This window comes from Haliotis rufescens, unplaced genomic scaffold (assembly GCF_023055435.1).
Source record: "Haliotis rufescens isolate VD_foot unplaced genomic scaffold, xgHalRufe1.0.p SCAF_20, whole genome shotgun sequence".
Classification (NCBI taxonomy): domain Eukaryota; kingdom Metazoa; phylum Mollusca; class Gastropoda; order Lepetellida; family Haliotidae; genus Haliotis; species Haliotis rufescens.
In genome coordinates, this window is record NW_025963891.1 from 12,478,684 (window position 1) to 12,501,051 (window position 22,368).

Consider the following 22,368-nt stretch of genomic DNA (forward strand, 5'->3'; position numbering starts at 1 on the left):
AACATCTAACAGAAACTACGGGACATACGAGCACCCATGTCCTCGAACCACCCACGAATAACAAAGTAACCACAACCGTTTCATTCGAACACGCCTGTCCACTCACGAACATCGAATAGTCTTGGTTGATGTATGTCATCGTATCCAAGTTGCGATGCTCATGATGTCAATCACTGGATTGTCTAGTCCAGACTCGATTATAAACATACTGCCGTCATATGGCTGCAACATTACTGAGTGCGGCGTTAAACAACAAACAAACAAACAAAACATCGATTAGAAAAATAGCCGTACCGCAGATCACCGGAGTGCTTCTTTCGATTCTCTCGGAAAGTCAACCATCCACGTACACTATTTTACAAATCACGATACCTTTTAACATACACCCTCACGAACGCCGACATTCGTGATCAACTCGTGTTATTCCGGCGTGTCACGGAAAGGGGCGAGTGGTGACAAATGGAACGCCGAATTACTACTTGCCATCAAGCGCTCATGCCTCACAAACACCTGATTGCTACTGCCGAAGCCTAAAATTATCCAGGCCTCATGAAGTCTATCAGACCAAACACACATCAGTAAACACACTTGTTACACACTAGTACATATGGTACATATATCCTCGCGTACACAGAACTGCTACTTTCAAAACCTATTAATACTCGTGCCGCCAGAAGCACCGGATTCCCGTTCTTACCTTCGAACACTCATACCCTCACAAACACTACATTGTTAATGCCCCTAGCGATAATAAACTAAATGTATACAGCTTGTTTTTCTTTGATATTTCCGAAGACTGAATGTGCTACCAATTTAGGTTAATTGGATCTACCTTCATTCTCCAGTATCCCGCGACTGTTGCAGTGTTGTTAGGGGCGATAGGGTAGCATAGTTGGTAAAGCGTTCGCGTCACGCCGAAAACCTGGGTTCGATTCCTCACACTGGTACAATGTGTGAAACCCATTTCTGGTGTCCCTGCCGTGATAATGCTGGAATATCGCTAAAAGCGGCGTAGAACCGTATAGACTGTTATTGCCAAGATAATACCGTATATCCTATTTACTTGTTTTATGTAAAAGACAAAACAAGACAAATGTGCTAAGAAAATGAAAAATGTTTATTTTTCTTCTTTGTTGAATACTTTCAGCCCTTATTTACATATTTAGAATATCAATATCTCAAGCTCCAAACTGAGGATTAAGTTTTTTATCATGGCATCCGGTGGATCCCGGAAGCTCGAACGTGTACTGACTTCCGCCTTGTACGGTGCTGCCATAGAAGCCTTTATCCCCAGACTTCATGCACGAGATCTTAGAGCTCTCCGGCCTCCCGACACATCTGGAGGTGGAACCAATACAGATGTTGGACAATAAACAACACGTGTCGATGTCCCCGAGTACAACATCGTGTGCTCAATTAAACTCAATGTGATGAAAATGTTTTATAGATGTTTTAGCATTTCATTGTGGATTTGGTAATGGCGTTTTCATATTGTTTGAACTTCTTAAAGAAATCTTACTTTTAACTATCAGTTATTAATCTGTCCATCGAAATATTACTTAAATTCATCTGAAATAATATACGAGGAATATCCGTCGTTATGTCGTTAAACAAAGGATTTTACAATAAAATAGTTCCAACACTTACCTGCAGTAGTCGTCGCGGCCGTCATTGTCGACGTCGCGCATGAACCACGTGTCTTTGTGACCGCTGTCAAAACCTAGCTTGGAGACATAATGGTGACCTTGACCTGAGCTTCCTGCTAGTGCACATGACAAGAATCTTCTCTTTCCACGTCCCAAAATTCTGGTGACGAGAAAATACATTCAATGAATGAGTGAGTTAATGTTTAACGTCGCATCGGAAATATCTCAGTCAGGATGAAATGAGTATATTCATATATATTTAATGCGTGTTGTTATGTCTCATATATACTACTCAAAAGAGGTTAAAGAATACACGATTTTTTTCATATGGCTGTAGTCAATCTGTCTGGACCAGATAACCCAGTGATTGAGATAATAAACATCGATCCACGCAATTGGGATACGATGACATGCATCAACCAAGTTAGCGAGACTGATCACCCGATCCCTTCAGTCGCCTCTTACGACAAGCAGAGTCGCCTTTTACGGCAAGCATGGGTTGCTGAAGACCTATTCTACCCCAAACCTTCATGGGTCTGCGATCAGATGAAAAAAATGGGTGTTCTTTATAACTTCTACTGAGTTTTATATATAAAAACTCGTGGATTGGTTGATCTACGCATGGTACAGCCTTGACTTTGCCTTACCAGAGGTTAGAACTGGTTTGCAAATGCATGTCTGTATCACGGATACACTGATATTTATCCGAGGGTCCAGCACTCTCAGAAAGGTTTGGCAAAAGAATTCGTTGGGATGGTACCATGTCCTAGTTGCGATGCGCAAGCTACGCTACAAGTCTGTGTAAGCTAGGTGCGTCGTCCACTTGCGCCATTGAGATATGAAAGACGGGGCCCAGCTTGTCCGTGTAGCGTAGCTTGCGTACAGCGCAACTAGGACATGGTACTAGTCTATGGAATCGCTGGTTACCTGCAGTAGTCGTTTGCTGCGCCGGTGCCCTGCACATCCGCCCAGCCGTGGTACAACTCCTCATCACCGAGCTCTATGACGTCATATCGTCTCTGAGGAATCTGACTGGTTGTCATTGATACCACTTCTACAGAGTATTCTTCGTTGTCGCCCACTTCCGTCTCCAGAGGTGCCAGACTGACCGGCTGCGAGTTTGGCCGCCGTATACTTCCGGTCACGCGCAGAGACACGTCCACAAGCTCCAGTTCACCAGAATCTGCGGCAGAAAGTCACATTATCAGACATACTAACTACGTCATTAACTATATAACTGTATACAGCTCATTTTACTTTTTTACTATTTGTCGGTGCCTCGGACATACGACCCCTCCCCACCCCAAACCCTGACGGGCTGACTAACAGACCTAAAACAATGATAATGTCCGACACCTTCTTTGGATTTCCGACCGCCTCCGTGGTCTAGTGGTAGAGCGTTCGCCCGGAGAGCGGAAGGTCCGGGGTTCGATCCCCGGCCGCGTCATACCAAAAGACGTTCAAAGATGGTACTTGTTGTTACCCTGTCTGGCGCTCAGCTTTAAGGGGATAAAACGGGGACTGGTCGGCTCGGAGTCAGTATATTGTGTCTGAGTGGGGTATTCATGTTAAACTGCGGCATGGTATCTCACTGAGCTAGCACTATAAATCGGCATCAGTCCGGACTAGTACAAGCAGCCACACACACGTGCATGCACGTCGCTATAAGTGCAATAATCCTGGACGCGACGTTAAACCCAATTTCACCTCACCTCTTTTGATTTCCGGGCTAAATAGATTCCAGCGTCTCATACTTTTCCTAGAGTGGACTAACACGAGATCAGCTGGTTATAATTGTACACTGTGGAATTGGTTACCAGCGGCTTAGATCGTTGCTCATGACATCAACCACTGGTTCAGCAGGCTCATAGTTCAGTTGGGAGAATGCTGGCCTTAGCAACAATCACTCACTCGCGCCATGACACCATCCTTCCACCCGACGACATGACAAGAGGTTAATTATGGTTTTGGTTCGTGCGTCAATTGTAATAATAAAGATATCATTTCTACTCCCTTTTTATATATTTCAATATGGCCTAGGATTCTAAACAGAAAGAATGTACTGAGGGTTACTCTCATATCCTATTCCAGTCATGTTATTTTAACGCAATGAGACAACTGTGTTAGTGTAGGGCTCCTAGCTTCTCTACACAGAAGACGCCATGCGCTGACTCTGATCGTAACTCATGACAAGTCAGGCAGGTAAAAAAATCTAATATTCGCAAGATATTTCTCAAGTTCGCAAAACAGTTTTAAACTTCGCAAGACGTTTTTAAACTTCGCAATATTCTTTTAAATCTCTCACGATCTATTTATAGTTGGCAAGAAAGCACTAAACCTATCATGCTAGTTTTGAAATTCGCAATATATGTTTAAACTGTGCTGTATTGTTTAAAGCGTCTCAAGATAGTTCCTAATATTTAATTATTAGTTTAGACTTCGCAAAATCCTGTAAACGTATCGGAAATTAAATACTTTACATTTCTCAAGATACTATTAAATGTCTCAAAATTCTAAAATTTAAAAGTCTCTTGCGAAGTTTAGAAATGTCTTGAAACGATCAAAATGATAGTTTAAAGTGGGTTTTGGTCTGTCCAGCGTGCCATAGTAACTTCATGAAGTTTTATGTGCACAAGAGGCCCCTGAGAAGCAGTCGAAGTGCATGCGGTTGGGTGATATGAGGCATATATCACAGCACGCGCGTGAACACTTGTGTTATTGCCGACTCGCCCAGATAGTTGCAAGTGGACACTGTCCAAACATTCCGCGCCGGGCCATTCATACCTAGACACATGCATCAGAAGTTTGTTGCGGGGTTTGGGAGTTTAGTAATGTAAAGGTCAGACGAGCGTGCGGCTCATTCTTTTACATGTTGATTGGCGGAAATACACACACATGTCAATATCACCACGTGTTCGAATGAAGTTGGTGTGCTGCTCTTATAGTAGACTAAAATTTAGTCTCTGAAATCCTATATTACACATGTCCTTCTTGACTCTAAAAATTAAAAAAATCCCTCTGCTGATTTCCTATGATTATGTGGAATAGAGATAGCTGGATCTGGCTCAGACTTGCTTTTGAATGCGTTTCTAGAAAAAGAAATTCATAAAATAAACATATTCCACAGTCATGGTGCAGGACTACTCTAATAGGTTTACCATGAACAGTGGACTTGAATTGAAAACATAAACGCAAATGTTTCATTAAATTGAGCTGGTATTTAACACTAAGTTAGACCAGTTTACCATTAACATAGGGAGTAAAAGAGTGTTAAATAGTTTTACGACGCTTTCAGCAAAATTCCAGCCATGTCATTACAGGGGACCAAAATGATATTCAGAAATTACATCTATTGGGAATCGTACACTGGTCTTTGGAATGACGAACCAACGCAAGTCTCGGTTAGACAATAATGGCATACACTCCATTGCCCACCCATGGACTCCTTGTGTAGCAGTATTGGGTTATATCACGATACCCGATATTGTGCTGTAGAGATATTCGAACCCGGATCCACTGCCGGGGGAAGGGAGTTAACTGACTGTAAAATTCCAATTCCACCCTTGCCGAACTTGGCTGCAATTATGGAGTTATATTTTGTCTGGACTAACTAGTCCACGCATAGTCCAATCAAAATCGCGAAACGAAATCGACATCCGGTTCGTAAACAACATGGATTTCAACGTGCAGATTTCGGTTGACTGCAGGATTTGTAAAAGATGTGTACCGTCAACTGGGCATCGACAGATGTTTTCCAAATCTTTTCATGTTTTTAATGAAGATGCTCATTGGATTTGATGCACTTCGCGAGGTAATATATATCTTGATCATCGATCAGATCGTCTTGAATGAGCGCCGCCATTTTGTTTAAAGCAAATGTAAGTGAAAGATGGAATCTGATTGATCAATAGGAGGGTCATAGAATAGAACTCGTAACAGCCACGCTACGATCAAGCCCAGAATTTCCAGCCTGGTTCGGCAAGGGTGGAAACTGGACTTTTAGAGTCAATTTACTCGCTTGCCTCGTGAAGATGGATCCACTTCGAGGCGAGCTGACTTGCGACTTCCTGGGCTAAGCACTGTTCCTTTAATTTTGCACTAGCTGGTAATGTGTCTTGATATCAATCTCATTAAAATCAGATCGAAGTTCTCGCTATTGCTAAACAAAGATCTGAGGACATCCCATTACGGGTCACGTTAGAGCGACCTTTCATCCGACCAATCAGAGCATCGCTTACCAGATCATGAAAGTGACAGTCGGAATGTGTTATCTAATCATGCAACCTCGAACTATTTAACACGGGGTATTCCGAACGACAGTTACGGGTTTTATGATTATATCCATACAATCTAGGCAATCTATAAGCCATTCCAGATTGTTCTTTTTATCAGTTTTAAACTGAATACGTCAAAATATGTTTCGAAGCGTTGTCACCAGTTTGAAACTAGTGTCGTAAAGCTCGAGAAAGCTGCTTTCTGATTGACTAATGTCGATTTCTTGTCAGTCATTTCATTGGTCAGTCAAAGTTCGCGAAAGGTCGTTCTGACGTGACCAGAAATGGGATGTCCTCAGATCTTTGTTAAGCGGTAGCGAAAACTAAGATATGATTTTAATGAGATTGTCTTGATATTCGCTATCAAGTATTGCAGTTTCTTACTTATTTCGATCTTATTTATTTTTAATATACGTCGGACATTTCGAGGAGTATAAAGTGTTATTGTGCATAAAGCTGGAAGTTATCTTCTGTTCGGAGAACAAAATCTTCTTGGATGATTTTTGGAATGCTTTAGAAACATCAACATTTGGTGGGACAGATGGTTTTTTTTCGGCATGAACGCATCCATATAAACGTCTACGATGAGGTGGACAAACGCATGTTATGTTCTATTTCTGAACGTATCCGCGCCTTATCACAAGAACACCCATTGTAAGCTGAGTCGAGTAGCGGAGACCCAGGTTGTAAATACCTACCAAAAATTCTTATATATCTTGAAATAAACGTCTCGAAAAAACAAATCATGACTTCCAGTGAACATAAAACTGTAGACCAAATTAAGAAGGAAATGATGCACACAAAAAAACCTGTTACATTGAGGTGTCTTCCGATCGGCAAGGAATACCATTTTGATAAATACATTTATTATAAGAATGGCGGACTAGGTAATAGGGTGAACAAGGAGCAAGCTAATTCTGTTAAACATTTGGCACTCATTTGTTATATTTTACCTGATCCCTTGCCGTTACACCATCAACTATCCCCATGAAGATCCAGGTTAGAATAGGTCTTCGGCAACACATGCTTGTCGTAAGAGGCGACTAACGAGATCGGGTGGTCAGGCTCGTTGATGCATGTCATCGAATCCCAATTGCGTAAACTGATGCTCATGGTCTAAATCACTTGATTGTCTGGTCTAGACGTGATTTCATACAGACCGCCGTCACATAGCTGGAATATTGCTGAGTGCGGCTTTAAACAACAAACAAACAAACTAACTAACAAACAAACAACAAAGAAAAAACACCGTCGGTATTGAGGCTTTTCAGTCGTGGATACCATCATCATCCATGGCAGTCAGTTACATTTCTTAATGAATAAAATCTCGCCGTATCTTTGAGACCCTACAGCCTGACGCTAAGAAATAACACCTGACATTAGTTTACAAGCAGTAAATTTTGTATTTATCATTGAACGGATGTTATGTTAAATAGAAATTGGCTGCTAATTGCTTCCTCTCCCACACCACAGAATCAGCGACAGGCGTTCGGTCCGACAGACGGGGCTCAGATACACTGGCACATTAATGTACTTGGCTGGTCTAAGTTTTCACCAGTCTTTGAATTAGCATTTTGTTTTAATGATTTCTATTGCCCCGTGCGTTAAATTCAAACCAGATGCCCCTGAGCTGATAAGGGTAAATTGTTCAAAACTGTTACATACCAGCAGGTACGTTACCCCTAGCTGTGACGGCAAGAAACACGGACATTTGTCCAAATTAAAGCCAATATACCTTGATTGAAACAATGTCTAAGAAGCGTGTTTCACATTTATAGTATTCTCATTACTGCAGATCAGAATAGGGCCCGTATGTCTGACCGAGGTCAAGGGGCAAAGGTTAGGGGTCGGCGGCTTGAGGGCACATGTGTTTCAAGCAATGGAAACGGGATTCTAACTTAATTCGTTTCTTTTTGCGTAGACTAACATTTAGTCTCTGAAATCTTATATTACACAATATCCTTCTTGACTCTAAAAATAAAAACAATTCTCTATGCTGATTGTGGAATAGAGCTAGCTTGAGATGGCTAGACTTGCTTTTGTATGCATTTCTAGATTATTATTTTTTCATAAAATAAATATATTCCACGGTCATGGTGCAGGACTACTTTTTGCGCTAAACCGACAGTTCAGTCTCCGAGTTTGGCAGGTGTAGATACGAAATAGATCTTAAGTTAAGTGATCATGTGCTCGGAGGGCATAATCATTTACCGTTAATTGGTGAACAAGACCGTCCAGTTTGTTCATGGCTATCAGAAGACCTCTAGTATTTTGTAAAATCATAACTTTGAATATGATATGAAATTAACAGTTATGGGACTGCCTAAATATCTCATGACTTTCTATAAATGGCATATTTCTAAATCACAGAAACGATATATATTGATGGAAATATATTGGGCAACAGATATTATTAATAATTCGTTCGAATAAAGTTTATTTTTTCACAACGTGCATAGAGGACTTTGAATGTCTGGGAGCGCCTCCATCGCGGATAGTGTCTGCCTGGAGAGCGGAAGATCGATAGTTCGATCCCTCGGTCGCGTCATACCAAAAGGTGAGGTGAGGTGAAATTGGGTTTAACGTAGCGTCCAAGATTATTGCACTTATATAGCGACGTGCATGCACGTGTGTGTGTGTGTTTGCGTGGCAGCTTGTACTAGCCCGGACTGATACCGATTTATAGTGCTAGGCCACTGAAATACCGAACCCCGTTAAACCGGACACCTCACCTTCTGGACAGTTACTGTGGGGATGTATACAAAGTAACATTATTCTATACACGGTAATCTGAAAATTTGTTAATCCGGATGGTTTCCATTGGGTGCGCTACCTTCAGGATTAACGTGAATTAACGTTTGTTTGTTTGTTGTTTAACGTCACACTCAGCAATAGTCCAGCTATATGACGGCGGTCCGTAAATAATCGAGTCTGGACCAGATAACCCAGTGATTGAGATCATAAACATCGATCCACGCAATTGGGATACGATGACATGCCTCAACCAGCAAGACTGACCACCCAATCCCGTCAGTCGCGTCTTACGACAAGCATAGTCGCCTTTTACGGCAAGCATGGGTTGCTGAAGACCTATTCGAACCCGGAATCTTCACGGGACGGGGATTAACGTGTTATACTTAATACTGCCCCAAAGCCAAGTTTAATCTGGTTATGCATGAATGAAGATTTTCTGATTCCTGGAAGTAATATAAAATGTTATTTGAATTCCGTTGACTACATGTTTCATAGCTCGGGTAGCCAAGTGGAACGAGGGTTCACTTTTTACGCCCAAGGCCCGGTTCGAGTCCCACATCATTTTTAGTGTCCTCCAGCCGTGATATAGCTGGACTCTTTATGAAAGCGGCGTGAACAATACTTACACACACACTCATTCACTATAACTAATAAAAAAATGTCCAAATGCCCCGTGAAGATTCGGGATAGAATAGATCTTCAATAACTCAAGAGGCGAGTATGTTTGTCGTAAGAGGCGACCAGTTGGTCAAGCTTGCTGACTTGGTTGATGCATGTCATCTTATCCCAATCGCGTGGATTGATGTTCATGACATCAATCACAGGATTGTCTGGGTCCAGACTGGATTATTTACAAATATAGCTGGAATATTGCAGAATGCGGCGTTAAACAACAAACAAAACATAAATGTTCATATAAATCACCATGATCAGTAATTGAATCAACATTTGACAACATGTTTCATATTTACCCAGTTAATCATGGCTGCAGATTTCAAACAGTGCATGCTTGCCTCATTACGTTGTAACGCACAAATAAACCATGATAGTTGTTTTCCATATGCGTGTTGACTGTAATTATAGACGAACCCCTAACGCCCAATAAAGGCATTCACATCAGACATCAGCACCACGTCGTTCAGGATGTGGTCTTAATTGACCTTATGATCAATAGACAATACAATCAAGACATATGCTTACATGAATATATGTGTGTATCGCCATCACGTAATGTAGAAAACGAGGCAGGGGCGAGGCATTGGAGGGCGTCAGTGTGAGAAGCAGCATGTTAGCCTTATCATGTACAGATTATTAAACATAATGTCCATGGCAATTAAGCCGCTGAGATGATGAACCATTTCCTGCATGTGTCCAAGAGTTTGAGAAACACGTGACCTTTGTGTCTGTCCCTCGTGGCATCAGGTACAACATGGCGTCGCGTGTGTACACACAAGTAGACACAAGGCTGACAGGTCAGTCACGTGGCGTCCTGCCGGGGGTGACATTTTTCTATATGTCATGCAAACCTATTACACATCGCTTTGGTTCACAAGCACAGCCAGTTCTTTGTGACTAACTCCATGGCAAAGTAGACTGGACTACTGGGCTATTTTGTGGATGGTTAATTTGCTGGTGGAGGAATGGTTATACGATATCGTTGGAATCCACCACCCCATTCTCACATAACCATACCCCATCCCAAATACCAACCCCCAACTCTACCGTAATGTCCCGACTATTTTACGGCACCGTCCATGCACTATCTTCATCCAAATACCGTTCAGCATATAGCCTGCATCCCTAACACAACTCCTCCAACACCGCACACAACTCCTCCTACACCGCACCCAACACCTCCAAAAGCCCTAACACAACTCCTCCAAAAATAAACCAACACAACTCTTCCAACACCGCAAAAAACTCCTCCAAAAACACCAACACAACATCTCCAAACCGCACACAACTCATCCAACACCGCACACAACTCATCCAACACCGCACACAACTCCTCCAACAGCGCATACAATTCCTCCAACACCGCACACAACTCCTCCAACACCGCACACAACTCCTCCAACACCGCACACAACTCATCCAACAGCGCATAAAACGCCTCCAACACCGCACACAACTCCTCCAACACCGCATACAATTCCTCCAACACCGCACACAACTCCTCCAACACCGCACACAACTCCTCCAACACCGCACACAACTCATCCAACACTGCACACAACTCATCCAACACCGCACACAACTCATCCAACACCGCACACAATTCCTCCAACACCGCACACAACTCATCCAACACTGCACACAACTCATCCAACACCGCACACAACTCATCCAACACCGCACACAACTCATCCAACACCGCACACAACTCATCCAACACTGCACACAACTCATCCAACACCGCACACAACTCATCCAACACCGCACACAACTCATCCAACACCGCACACGACTCATCCAACACCGCACACAACTCATCCAACACCGCACACAACTCCTCCAAAAACACCAACACAACATCTCCAAACCGCACACAACTCATCCAACACCGCACACAACTCCTCCAACACCGCACACAACTCATCCAACACCGCACACAGCTCCTCTAACACCTCTAACGCGAGGCGTTAAAGAAATCAAGAAAAGTACACACTAACACAATTTCCCTAAAATCCCGAACACAACTTCTCCAAAGAGCCTCATGCAACGCACAACCACCCCGAACGTACCATCCCCAACACAACTTCTCAGACACAGTGAACACAACTACCCAAATGTTTCTAACACAAGTACTCCCAAAACACAGCTACCCCACCACACAAAACATCTGCCGCAACACCCCAAATATGAATACCACCCCATCACACCTCTCTCATGTCCCCCGAGCAGCAGGCAGCACCAACGCACCTGCACGTACACCGCCACTCCCGCGACACTACCTTAGTGTTACGCCGTGTAGGGTACAGGACCACTTTATCAGTTGCGTTGGCTTTTTCTATCGTGGTATGTATCTATCTGGACAAGCATCTGTCTATTTCACAAAAATGAAAGCAATTATATCAGGCAACGTGCGTTATCTGCGTGCACATGATGACACCGCCACACGGGTTAGGCTATTACTGTCAAGTGTCGCATTTGACAGACGCGCTGTTTACATAAAATAAATAAAACTTTTCCCTATTACTCCGATGTGTGTTTGTGCATTTATTCCCGCGTACCAGCATCCGCCTTTTTACGTCCCCCAGACACAGACACACACACACACACACACGCACACACACGCACTCACACACACACTCTCTCTCTCACACACACGCACGCACTCACTCACTCACTCACTCACTCACCTATAGCCCATCCACGTTACATCATTATTTCTATATTCCAATATGTCTGATATCATTCTATTTTAATATCATTGAATTTCCCATATGTAATATTAGCATTGAGATACCCTAACGCTATATTATCAGCTTTGACATATTCTAGACTAAAATCTAGTCTCTGAAATGAACATATCGTACATAAAAAAACCAGTTGTTCAGTTATCTTAATAAAAATATAATAAAAAGGAGCCCAGTGACTCTCTTCATTTTCAGAGACTAAACAAATCTGATACTGCAGTGATTTAGACTTGCCAAACATTATAGACTTGCATGGGCTGTATTTGATATATATTTGTATCAGGGTCTGTAAGACAGACTATGACATATTCCTACATATGTGATATTAACACCGATGAATCCCAAACGATGAGGCAGCGTCATTGCAATACCCATCTGGTTTCCCTACCTATCTGCTATCACCGTTGATGAGGTTAACTGAGTTAATATCATCGGTCTAATTCAGTGTCTATTTTGAGCACTCATTCGGCTGATGTTCCTTCACATGACAGCAACCATTTTTTCTTAGCCGGAAAACCTTGGGAGACAGCTTCCTGACTAGATTCCTTTATATAGAACATCGTCACAGTTGGTTACCGGTTTCCTAAATTAATAATCAGCGATGTAATCAACGTCTACTTTTGAAGTCAAAATATTATATACATTTGCAGCCATTTTTTTGTAATTAGCACCGTAGAAAAACTCTCACAAGACGAGGACAAATCCCGTCGTGGCGGTCCCAGGGGTGATGTAAGTTACACGTAATTACTGCCTAAGTGCCTCGTGCCCCGAGCCTCTCCACCACATGCCTTTATAATTACCCAACCCAGACATGCAGCTATTACAGAGAAATATTTGTCTCAAGATGTCTACACCTCCAAATCCCCGTGAGCCTTCTGGAAGAGAAGGCTTTATCACCGCCATCACATCAACTCCGGGGAGCCACATGGGGGACGGGACTTGGGCGGAACCATGTCGGGACCGACCAGGGTTTGAAGAGCTGGGTCTGATCTTAGTCGCATGTACTCATCACCAGGGTCGGAACTAACGCGGTGGGTGAAGACTTGATTTACAGATGGTGACTTCTCGGGGTTCTCTACTCTGCGAGAATTGGCATGTCAGAACGGCTCTGCGCATGCGCTAACGGCCCCAGCAGCGTTTGGCGGTAACAGGGGGTGTCTGGTTTCTAAGATATTCGGGCAACGTTAGGACAAATAGAGACCATTATACTGATATTTGCTCTCTGGAACAAATGATTATATTCCAGTAGCCAAAATGTTTAGTGCCAGCAAATTTAGTTTCCTTTGTCGTCAGGTAAAATTGGTGCCATTTTCCGTTGGTGCCAATTTACGCCAAGCAGGATTGGTGCCGTTTTCCTTAGGAAAATTGAGTGCCAATTTCGTCAGGCAAATTTGGTGCTGTTCAGGCACGAAATAGCTACCTATCTGTGCAGGGAGGAAGAAGGAACAGCCGGCTAGCCCGACAAGCTGCACTATTAAAAGCTACCTACCGCCTTGCCGCATACGGTTTACTTTAACCATATGTTGTTTGTCAACAAAATGTCCGCCAAGGAGGTAGCAGTAAGATAAAACGTAATTTATTCCCGAATGCAAAACACTGCAAACTATTCATAGAGAGATTTAACAGTAGACAAGCCGTCTATCACATAAATATAGTCCCACATCGTAACGAATGGGGCTTCCCTTCATTTGAATTCTTGAGTCGAATATTTGACGGATCAGCATTTCAGAGGTTTTCCAAAAAGCTATGTTCCACTTATTTTTTCGTTCCCATGACCATAATTGGTATGATGAAATTACGGTGTCCAATTAATTTCATCTTTTGGATTTCAAATGTAGCTTTATATCGCTGAAAACATTTTTATAGGGAGTTTTTTTTAGAATGTGTCACATGCAAAACAAACACTGAATTCACATATGACAGGTTACCGGGTCAAGGTTAAAGCTAAGTCTCTGAAAAAATATAATTTTGATGGATACAAGCAACTCCATTTGAACGGAAAGGGAACCCCAGTGAGACGGGAGACTAAAACTTGCTTTATTTAGGGCTATATAACATTCAGGGTGGGAGGAAGGGAATGGGATGTGGTTCAGGGGCTGTGAGTGAGTGAGTTTGGTTTTACGCCGCCTTTAGCAATATTCCAGCAATATCACGCCGGGGCGACAGAAATCGGCCTCACACATTGTACCCATGTCGGGAATCGATCCCGGGTCTTCGGCGTGACGAGCGAACGCTTAAACCACTAGGCTACCCGACCGCCCCTCGGGTACTGTGAGGGAGACTAGGGTCAAGGTCATCTGCAGCTGCAACTCGCAACAACATAGGAAACTATTATGCCAATCATACACACGCCCTTGTAAAATCTGCAGTGTGGATAATAGTAGATATTTTAATATAACAGTAAAACGAGATCCGTGGATTATCACATACACATATCTGTATATCCATATATGTCATGAAAATAAGCTGACCTTTTCCTATCTATAATTGCATCTATCTAAATTACTGTCCCGTAAATCACGTTCTTTATATCGGGTGATTATATATAAGTCAGTTATTATAATTACCAGCAGTCCAATCATTATCTGCCGGGGTAATAACCTGGGTTATGTTCCACGAAATGATATCAGAGTTGTACGACTGCCGTAAGTCTATGTACAAACAGTCAGGGGAGTTACCATCACTTTAGCTCTAATGTCGATTAGTGGAACTGGAGTGCTACCCGCTTAGTGGAAGGGAATTGGGACTGCGCCTCAATAACAACCCTTAATTGCTGAGGCAATGTAGACTTGCCATATCATTCTAGACTTGAGTTGGACTCCTTTTTAAATTCATCACTAGGGCTACACGGCTGTATCGGCACGGAAGTGTGTACGTAGCTTGGTCTAAAATTCCCCCCCCCCCCCCCCCCCCCCCCCCCCCCCCCCGACCTGTCAGAAGAATTACACACTAGGCACCCATGCAGTGCAGTCGTAACGCGAGGGGGATACGTTAGGTACACCTGTCAGATCACAGAATTCCCCCCTTCTTAAATTGTACCAGAACATTCACAGCAGAACAAAGCTGGATCTGTCATAAGTCTGTGATCACCTCAACCTGGAAATTGGACATATTTCGCTGCAGTCAGCAATATTCCAGTCGTATCATGGCTGTCCGTGTGTGTCAACCCGGGGGTTGATAGATTGATCGTCATCTCGGTTCGTCAGGATTTTTCCCCTTCTTAAATTGTACCAGAACATTTACAGCAGAACAAAGCTGGATCTGTCATTAGTCCGTGATTACCTCAACCTGGAAATTGGACATATTTCGCTGCAGTCAGCAATATTCCAGTCGTATCATGGCTGCCCGTGTGTGTCAACCCGGGGGTTGATAGATTGATCGTCATCTCGGTTCGTCAGAATGCCGTGACCCGCTGAGAACCAAGTCACAGAGAACCTAGATCATCATTTAACTTCAGGGGTTTAATGACCGGAACCCCAGCAGGTGTTTTTCCTGGGTGATGGGCGAATGTATAAATGGGCTAATGGTGGTCTCGAGTGTTTAGACACAGAATTAAAATATCCGTGACGTAGGAATATTCATAATACTGTATATGTCACATGATAATGCTGAAATATAGGTGGTTGGGTCACAGATAAGGACTTCGTTATGATACAATGTTTTGGTGGTCATAAAAAAGGTGGACAGTTTCTTTAGCGTTAGTGAGTGAATGAATATTCTTTAACGTCGCACTTAAAAAGCAGGGCGTGAACAAGATGCAGAATTCTGATATTACCAGCCACCGTGAGTTAATTTTGAAAAAGGCGAAGTAACATAAGGATCTTTTTTCGCAAACTGAAAATGTCAAATGTTGTTATGAAATAATCAGTGTGTCAGCAGGATGTGGGAGGAAAGCCCGAAGTGATGCAGGTCTCAGACGTTTACCACTTTGGTGAAACCCACGAGCACGGGTACGGTGCTGACAAACCTAGAAACATATACATACACATGCGCTTTAATTAAACTGACAAACCAAGAAACATAATCGGGCGAACCGGGATTCGAACCCACGATCATAGGTTTTTGGCATGCCCAAGGGACGCAACTCTGTACAGCGAATTGCGTCGCCAATAACGACTAGGCCACCCGATGACTGACATCTTGTCTTAATTCTTATACTCTCAAGTTTGGGATTTAAGGCATGTTCAAGTTCGTACGTATAGAAAAAAAAAGAAAAAAGAAATGGCCAAGGTTTTGTAAATTAAGAGACACTAAACATTTTACTAAGGTGATTCTGCATCAACATCTCCTTAGAAAATTATATTGAGCCAAGGTCTTGCTTATGTTCATATTTTGATATATCAACATTCCCTAAACTCCAAAACCAACATATTTTATTAATGTTAACCTCATGTATACATTTGGCGTTGTCCAAAACACGCAGCAATTGAATAGAACAAAGACTACATTTCATTCACATGAACACGTGACAACAACGATTTCTGAAGGTTTGGCTTAATTACAACCTCATCCTGTAGCTGTATTTTGTTATCTACATCCCTGCGTGCTCCGAGTTGCATCCCTAACCATGCAGCAAGTCATTAACACTTATATAAGTACTATATTTATTTTAGACTGCATTACAGTAATTGATAATCGCAACTCGCTAATCCTCAGTGACCTAGTGAATGAGTGAGTGAGTGATAAATGTTTAAACGCCGTCAGTAATTCACGTTCGCTGTGAGTAATCCTTGGTGGTTTTTTTAGTTTGAAAACATGATTCATCTATACACGTGTTTGACGCGGCACAATCAATATCTACCCACAACAGCCGTGTATGTATATATTGGATTCAGTGAAGGTATTTTATGTATATGTGTGTTAGATTACAGTCGTATGACGCACAACACAAGATAAATATTTAGGCACGGGCGGAATAAACGTCCGAGATATTTATCATATAAAATAACCATTACTCCCTAACCTTTCTTGATCTAAATGCCGCACAATTAATGATAAGTTACTTTGAAAAGACAGTGGTGCTAGGTTTCGAGGGGCGAGTGAGAATTGCTGTGGTGGGGGGGGGGGGGGGGGGGGGGGGAAGATAAAGGATAATAAAACAATAAACATGTTAGTGGCTGGGGGTCGGGTGTGTGTGTGAGGGGGTGGGGGGTGGGGGTGTGAGGGGGTGGGGGTGCATAGGGAGGTCACTGGTTATATACCGATTTAATTTTTACCAGATTTTAAACATGTATCCTGTGCGACAAATGCTATAATAAACCAAATGCCATGACATTTTATTGAAACAGGCGGCAGAGATGAACGAGCGTGGCTCGGTTTTCAATTATAACTAATGTTTTATGCACAAATTCCAATCGAGTTAATAATATTTAAAAGCCTTTCACGAGTTCCTTCATACTTGCTTTTAGCTCGGCTAAATACTTCCATTGCATAACTCCCCAACCTGAACATTATTGACGGAGAAAAATGTCGGGTATTTTGTTTTAATCAAACCATACAGGACAAAGCCGTGTTCGTGAAATACATGACCTTTGTTCATGCGAGCCACATCGTATGGAAGGAAATTGCTGAAATCAGTCGGGTTTCTGCTAGATCTGATATATGACGATAAATTATGACGGCCTGGTCTGTAAGAGTTCACCCCAGTAAATAGGAGGATCTTGATTGCCGCGGCGTTTAGTAGACTTCCGAAGGCAAATAAACAGATGTGGTCCTTTCCCCCTAGAATTACTCTCACGTGCAGAAAGGCAATAGTCAGAACTATACAGCTGACAACACGTGGATCTGTCTCTCGCCGTGTACTGTTTTGGACAGCTCTACGTCTACTTCTTATACAGATGTATTTCGAAATAAAAAGGAAAACCAGAAACAAAATTGGTTTACCCTCACTTAAGACCACCAACAGCCCCATGGATAGTCCTGCACCATGACCGTGGAATATATTTATTATATTAAAAAAACTAATCTAGAAATGCATACAAAAGCAAGTCTAGCCAGCTCAAGCTAGCACTATTCCACTTAAATCAGCATAGGGTATTTTTTATTTTTTTTAGAGTCAAGAAGGATATTGTGTGATATAAGATTTCAGAGACTAAATGTTAGTCTACCCCATGGAGCACAGCTCTCAATAACGTCCGAGATGGTGAGGGCAATTGTTACAGTATTTGAATCCAAACACCATTTGTTAGATTTCATTAAATTAAATTTGAAATAAAAAACTTGTCCTTTTATTAAATTGTTTTCCGACATATTCATGCAATAGGCATTTCAAAACAATAAATGTGTATAGTTTGGATATTTGTTCTTAAATAATTGTCTTGTAACGGAGGAGATACAAACTTATTTTGAGTACTTTGTAGATTTACTTTTTTCAAGTGAGTCAACTTAAGGGATTAGAGCCTACGCATCAGATACGACGATGCCGTTAGGGCTGCCCGTGCTGTTGATGTATAGCTGACTGGCACCAGTCATAAATAATAACAGCTGATTCGTTCATACAAAGGGAATCAGGTAATCATCACTGCTGTCAGTTGCTATCCACTCATCTTCTTTAACCATCATCAGGACCACGTACTTAGTCTCCTCGACCCAGTTTAACACTCAATAATCAAATCATGATTTACATCGCCGTATAAACGCGTATTCGTTCGAGGATGCTTGTACAATTTTATCGTTAATACCATAGTGCGATAGAAGTGCACGTGTTAGATGTGTATACAGCGTAATGGCTCATTGTTAATCTGCCGTATCTCCTTATGTTCTTGATCTTCCGACGGCGTAAATTATTGTTATATTCTCCTACACAGGAAAGTCATATATAATCCTGAAATTAAGCCGACATGAAAAGGAAGCATGCTTTTGATACCGAAGACCACTTACCATGAACAATAACACAGTTCTCTGTTGGGAAGGCATGGCACTGAAGTTCATAGGGCCATTTCATGCCATTGTCAGCCATAACGCCGTTACATTCCTCCCTCGCCCCCTCACACACCTGTCTGCAAGGGAGGGGTAGGACCCCCGGGGGACGTCTGTGGGGGTCGGGGCACGGGGGTAGGTATAAGACGCATAGAAACCGATTAAACGTCGTACACTGAGATCCTAAAATCCGGAACAGACGTGACGTCTTTACGTCGACGTCATCTTGAGTGTAGTCGCCGTAGAGGTTGGGAAGCTGCGTCGTGTTGACGATGTTGACGCAGTGGGACAGCGTAACGGGCTCACAGACAGGTGATGACGTAGTCCGACAAGTCCACAAACACAACACAAATATTGACACAAATCCTGCCCGTTTTTTCAAATATCCAAACAGGTCTTTAACTCCCATGTTAACACCTTTTTTTCAAGTATTCAACGTTTTTTTCATAAAAAACACGTGGTGCGTGTTGCGACGCCAGACATCCCCTGGTCACTGTGAATAACTCCCGTCCACCCTCGAACCTCACTGTTCAAACATTCCTGTCCGATGGCCGCAGGGGTTGATCCGGCTCAACCGTTAGATGTTACTGCCAAGCGCTTCCCGGCTCCCTCACACACGGGCCTAGCAGTGCCGACTGCCTGACTAACGCTTTACCTCCCGTTACCCCCCTCCCGTTCGGACATCTGTACACAGCCATATCCACCAGGAGGGGCAACGGGGGGACTGTAGATAACGCGTACCCTCCTCAGAACTGATATCTACTCTTATTTCATTCCCCTAATACATTCGTCGGACTCGTGTTTATATTTCTCTGACATTATATTGTACATCTGTGTATAGCTTACAAACCATTATAACACTGTTCGTGAGGGTATTTGCATAAACTCATCAACCTTGTGTCGGAAATACATTAAAGCTAGCTGTTTCAATCTTGCCATTTTATGACCACAGGTTCTGAACCGACGGACGTTTTATTAATATTTCCGACAGAAGTTAACGTTATATTTGTTCAGCTGGTTATGCACTAAACATCTTCCGCATTGTCATATATCCACTTCCGCAGTGCCCAGACAGGAAGTGCACAGGCCACAACTGTAGCGGCTCCTGTATCAATACATGAGTTAGCATCACCCGTTCATAAATTAAATATGTACACCCATAGGTTTCCATCGACTAACATAGAGTCTATGAAATCCTTTTTTAGACAATATATTTATCGCCTCTATTTTTTTCTCCCGGTGCTGATTTCATAGAGCTGGCTAGACTTGCATGTTTTTATAATCTAGATTAGTTTTGGTTTTATAAAATACGTTTGTACATATACACATGGCGCAGGGTTTAGGTGCCCCTTACATCCGGGGTTTTAAAACAGGGCGAAACATTATGCGTCTAATACGCGCACTAACTGAGGATAGACGCAAATAAGTTACACTGGAAAGCCGCGTGGGGCGCATAAATTATGTCTGATTGAATCATGAAACTCAAAGTTGTAGATTGCATGTCACATACGACTGACATTTCTTTTGTGGTAAAAAAATCTCTCAATTTGTTCTCTCGAATTGTTCAGGTCTTAGACATCCATGTTCAGGCATTGGACCTCCACGTTCAGGTCTTGGATATCCATGTTCAGGTCTTGGATCTCCATGTTCAGGTCTTGGATCTCCATGTTCAGGTCTTGGATCTCCATGTTCAGGTCTTGGACATCCACGTTCAGGTCTTGGACATCCACGTTCAGGTCTTGGATCTCCATGTTCAGGTCTTGGACATCCACGTTCAGGTCTTGGACCTCCATGTTCAGGTCTTGGACTTCCATGTTCAGGTCTTGGACCTCCATGTTCAGGTCTTGGACCTCCATGTTCAGGTCTTGGACCTCCGTGTTCATGTCTTGGCCATCCATGTTCAGGTCTTGGACCTCCATGTTCAGGTCTTGGACTTCCATGTTCAGGTCTTGGACATCCACGTTCAGGTCTTGGACCTCCATGTTCAGGTCTTGGACTTCCATGTTCAGGTCTTGGACCTCCATGTTCAGGTCTTGGACCTCCATGTTCAGGTCTTGGACCTCCATGTTCAGGTCTTGGACCTCCATGTTCAGGTCTTGGATCTCTATGTTCAGGTCTTGGACATCCATGTTCAGGTCTTGGATCTCTATGTTCAGGTCTTGGATCTCCATGATCAGGTCTTGGATCTCAATGTTAAGGTCTTGGCCATCCATGTTCAGGTCTTGGATCTCTATGTTCAGGTCTTGGATCTCCATGATCAGGTCTTGGATCTCAATGTTAAGGTCTTGGACATCCATGTTCAGGTCTTGGATCTCCATGTTCAGGTCTTGGATCTCCATGTTCAGGTCTTGGATCTCCATGTTCAGGTCTTGGACATCCACGTTCAGGTCTTGGACATCCACGTTCAGGTCTTGGATCTCCATGTTCAGGTCTTGGACATCCACGTTCAGGTCTTGGACCTCCATGTTCAGGTCTTGGACTTCCATGTTCAGGTCTTGGACCTCCATGTTCAGGTCTTGGACCTCCATGTTCAGGTCTTGGACCTCCGTGTTCATGTCTTGGCCATCCATGTTCAGGTCTTGGACCTCCATGTTCAGGTCTTGGACTTCCATGTTCAGGTCTTGGACATCCACGTTCAGGTCTTGGACCTCCATGTTCAGGTCTTGGACTTCCATGTTCAGGTCTTGGACCTCCATGTTCAGGTCTTGGACCTCCATGTTCAGGTCTTGGACCTCCATGTTCAGGTCTTGGACCTCCATGTTCAGGTCTTGGATCTCTATGTTCAGGTCTTGGACATCCATGTTCAGGTCTTGGATCTCTATGTTCAGGTCTTGGATCTCCATGATCAGGTCTTGGATCTCAATGTTAAGGTCTTGGCCATCCATGTTCAGGTCTTGGATCTCCATGTTCAGGTCTTTGACCTCCATGTACAGGTCTTGGCCATCCATGTTCAGGTCTTGGCCATCCATGTTCAGGTCTTGGACCTCCATGTTCAGGTCTTGGACCTCCATGTTCAGGTCTTGGATCTCCATGTTCAGGTCTTGGATCTCCACGTTCAGGTCTTGGACACCCATGTTAGGCCCTGGACCTCCATGTTCAGGTCTTGGACCTCCATGTTCAGGTCTTGGATCTCTATTTCAGGTCTTGGACATCCATGTTCAGGTCTTGGACCTCCATGTTCAGGTCTTGGATATCCATGTTCAGGTCTTGGATCTTCATGTTCAGGTCTTGGACCTCCATGTTCAGGTCTTGGACATCCATGTTCAGGTCTTGGATCTCTATGTTCAGGCCTTAGACCTCCATGTTCAGGCCATGAACCTCCGTATTCAGATCTCGGACCTCCATGTTCAGGTCTTG

At 43.1% G+C, this 22,368-nt stretch overlaps 2 protein-coding genes across 2 annotated transcripts; both read right to left on the reverse strand.

Annotated features, from left to right (window-relative positions):
* Positions 1-1,096: 1,096 nt before the first annotated feature.
* LOC124131660 lies at positions 1,097-19,741 on the reverse strand. The gene is made up of 4 exons (XM_046495093.2): positions 18,973-19,741; positions 2,574-2,829; positions 1,648-1,806; positions 1,097-1,338 (listed from the first exon to the last, which is right to left on the reverse strand). The coding sequence occupies exons 1-4, from the start codon at positions 19,418-19,420 to the stop codon at positions 1,179-1,181; spliced, it is 1,023 nt and encodes a 340-aa protein (XP_046351049.1). The 5' UTR covers positions 19,421-19,741; the 3' UTR covers positions 1,097-1,178.
* Positions 19,742-20,582: 841 nt separating this feature from the next.
* LOC125382716 (GRIP and coiled-coil domain-containing protein 2-like) lies at positions 20,583-22,085 on the reverse strand. The gene has a single exon (XM_048401017.1). It carries the CDS (start codon positions 22,083-22,085, stop codon positions 20,583-20,585), a length of 1,503 nt encoding a protein of 500 aa, XP_048256974.1.
* Positions 22,086-22,368: the final 283 nt, after the last annotated feature.

Bases quoted from the DNA above. Each gene is read 5' to 3' on its own strand.
- LOC124131660 (XM_046495093.2), bottom strand. From the start codon at position 19,420: ATGGGAGTTAAAGACCTGTTTGGATATTTGAAAAAACGGGCAGGATTT. The intron at 1,807-2,573 runs GTAACCAGCGAT...TCTCGTCACCAG, and splicing joins GCAGCAAACGACTACTGCAG to AATTTTGGGACGTGGAAAGA. The intron at 1,339-1,647 runs GTAAGTGTTGGA...TTCCACCTCCAG, and splicing joins GGCCGCGACGACTACTGCAG to ATGTGTCGGGAGGCCGGAGA.
- LOC125382716 (XM_048401017.1), bottom strand. From the start codon at position 22,085: ATGGGTGTCCAAGACCTGAACGTGGAGATCCAAGACCTGAACATGGAG.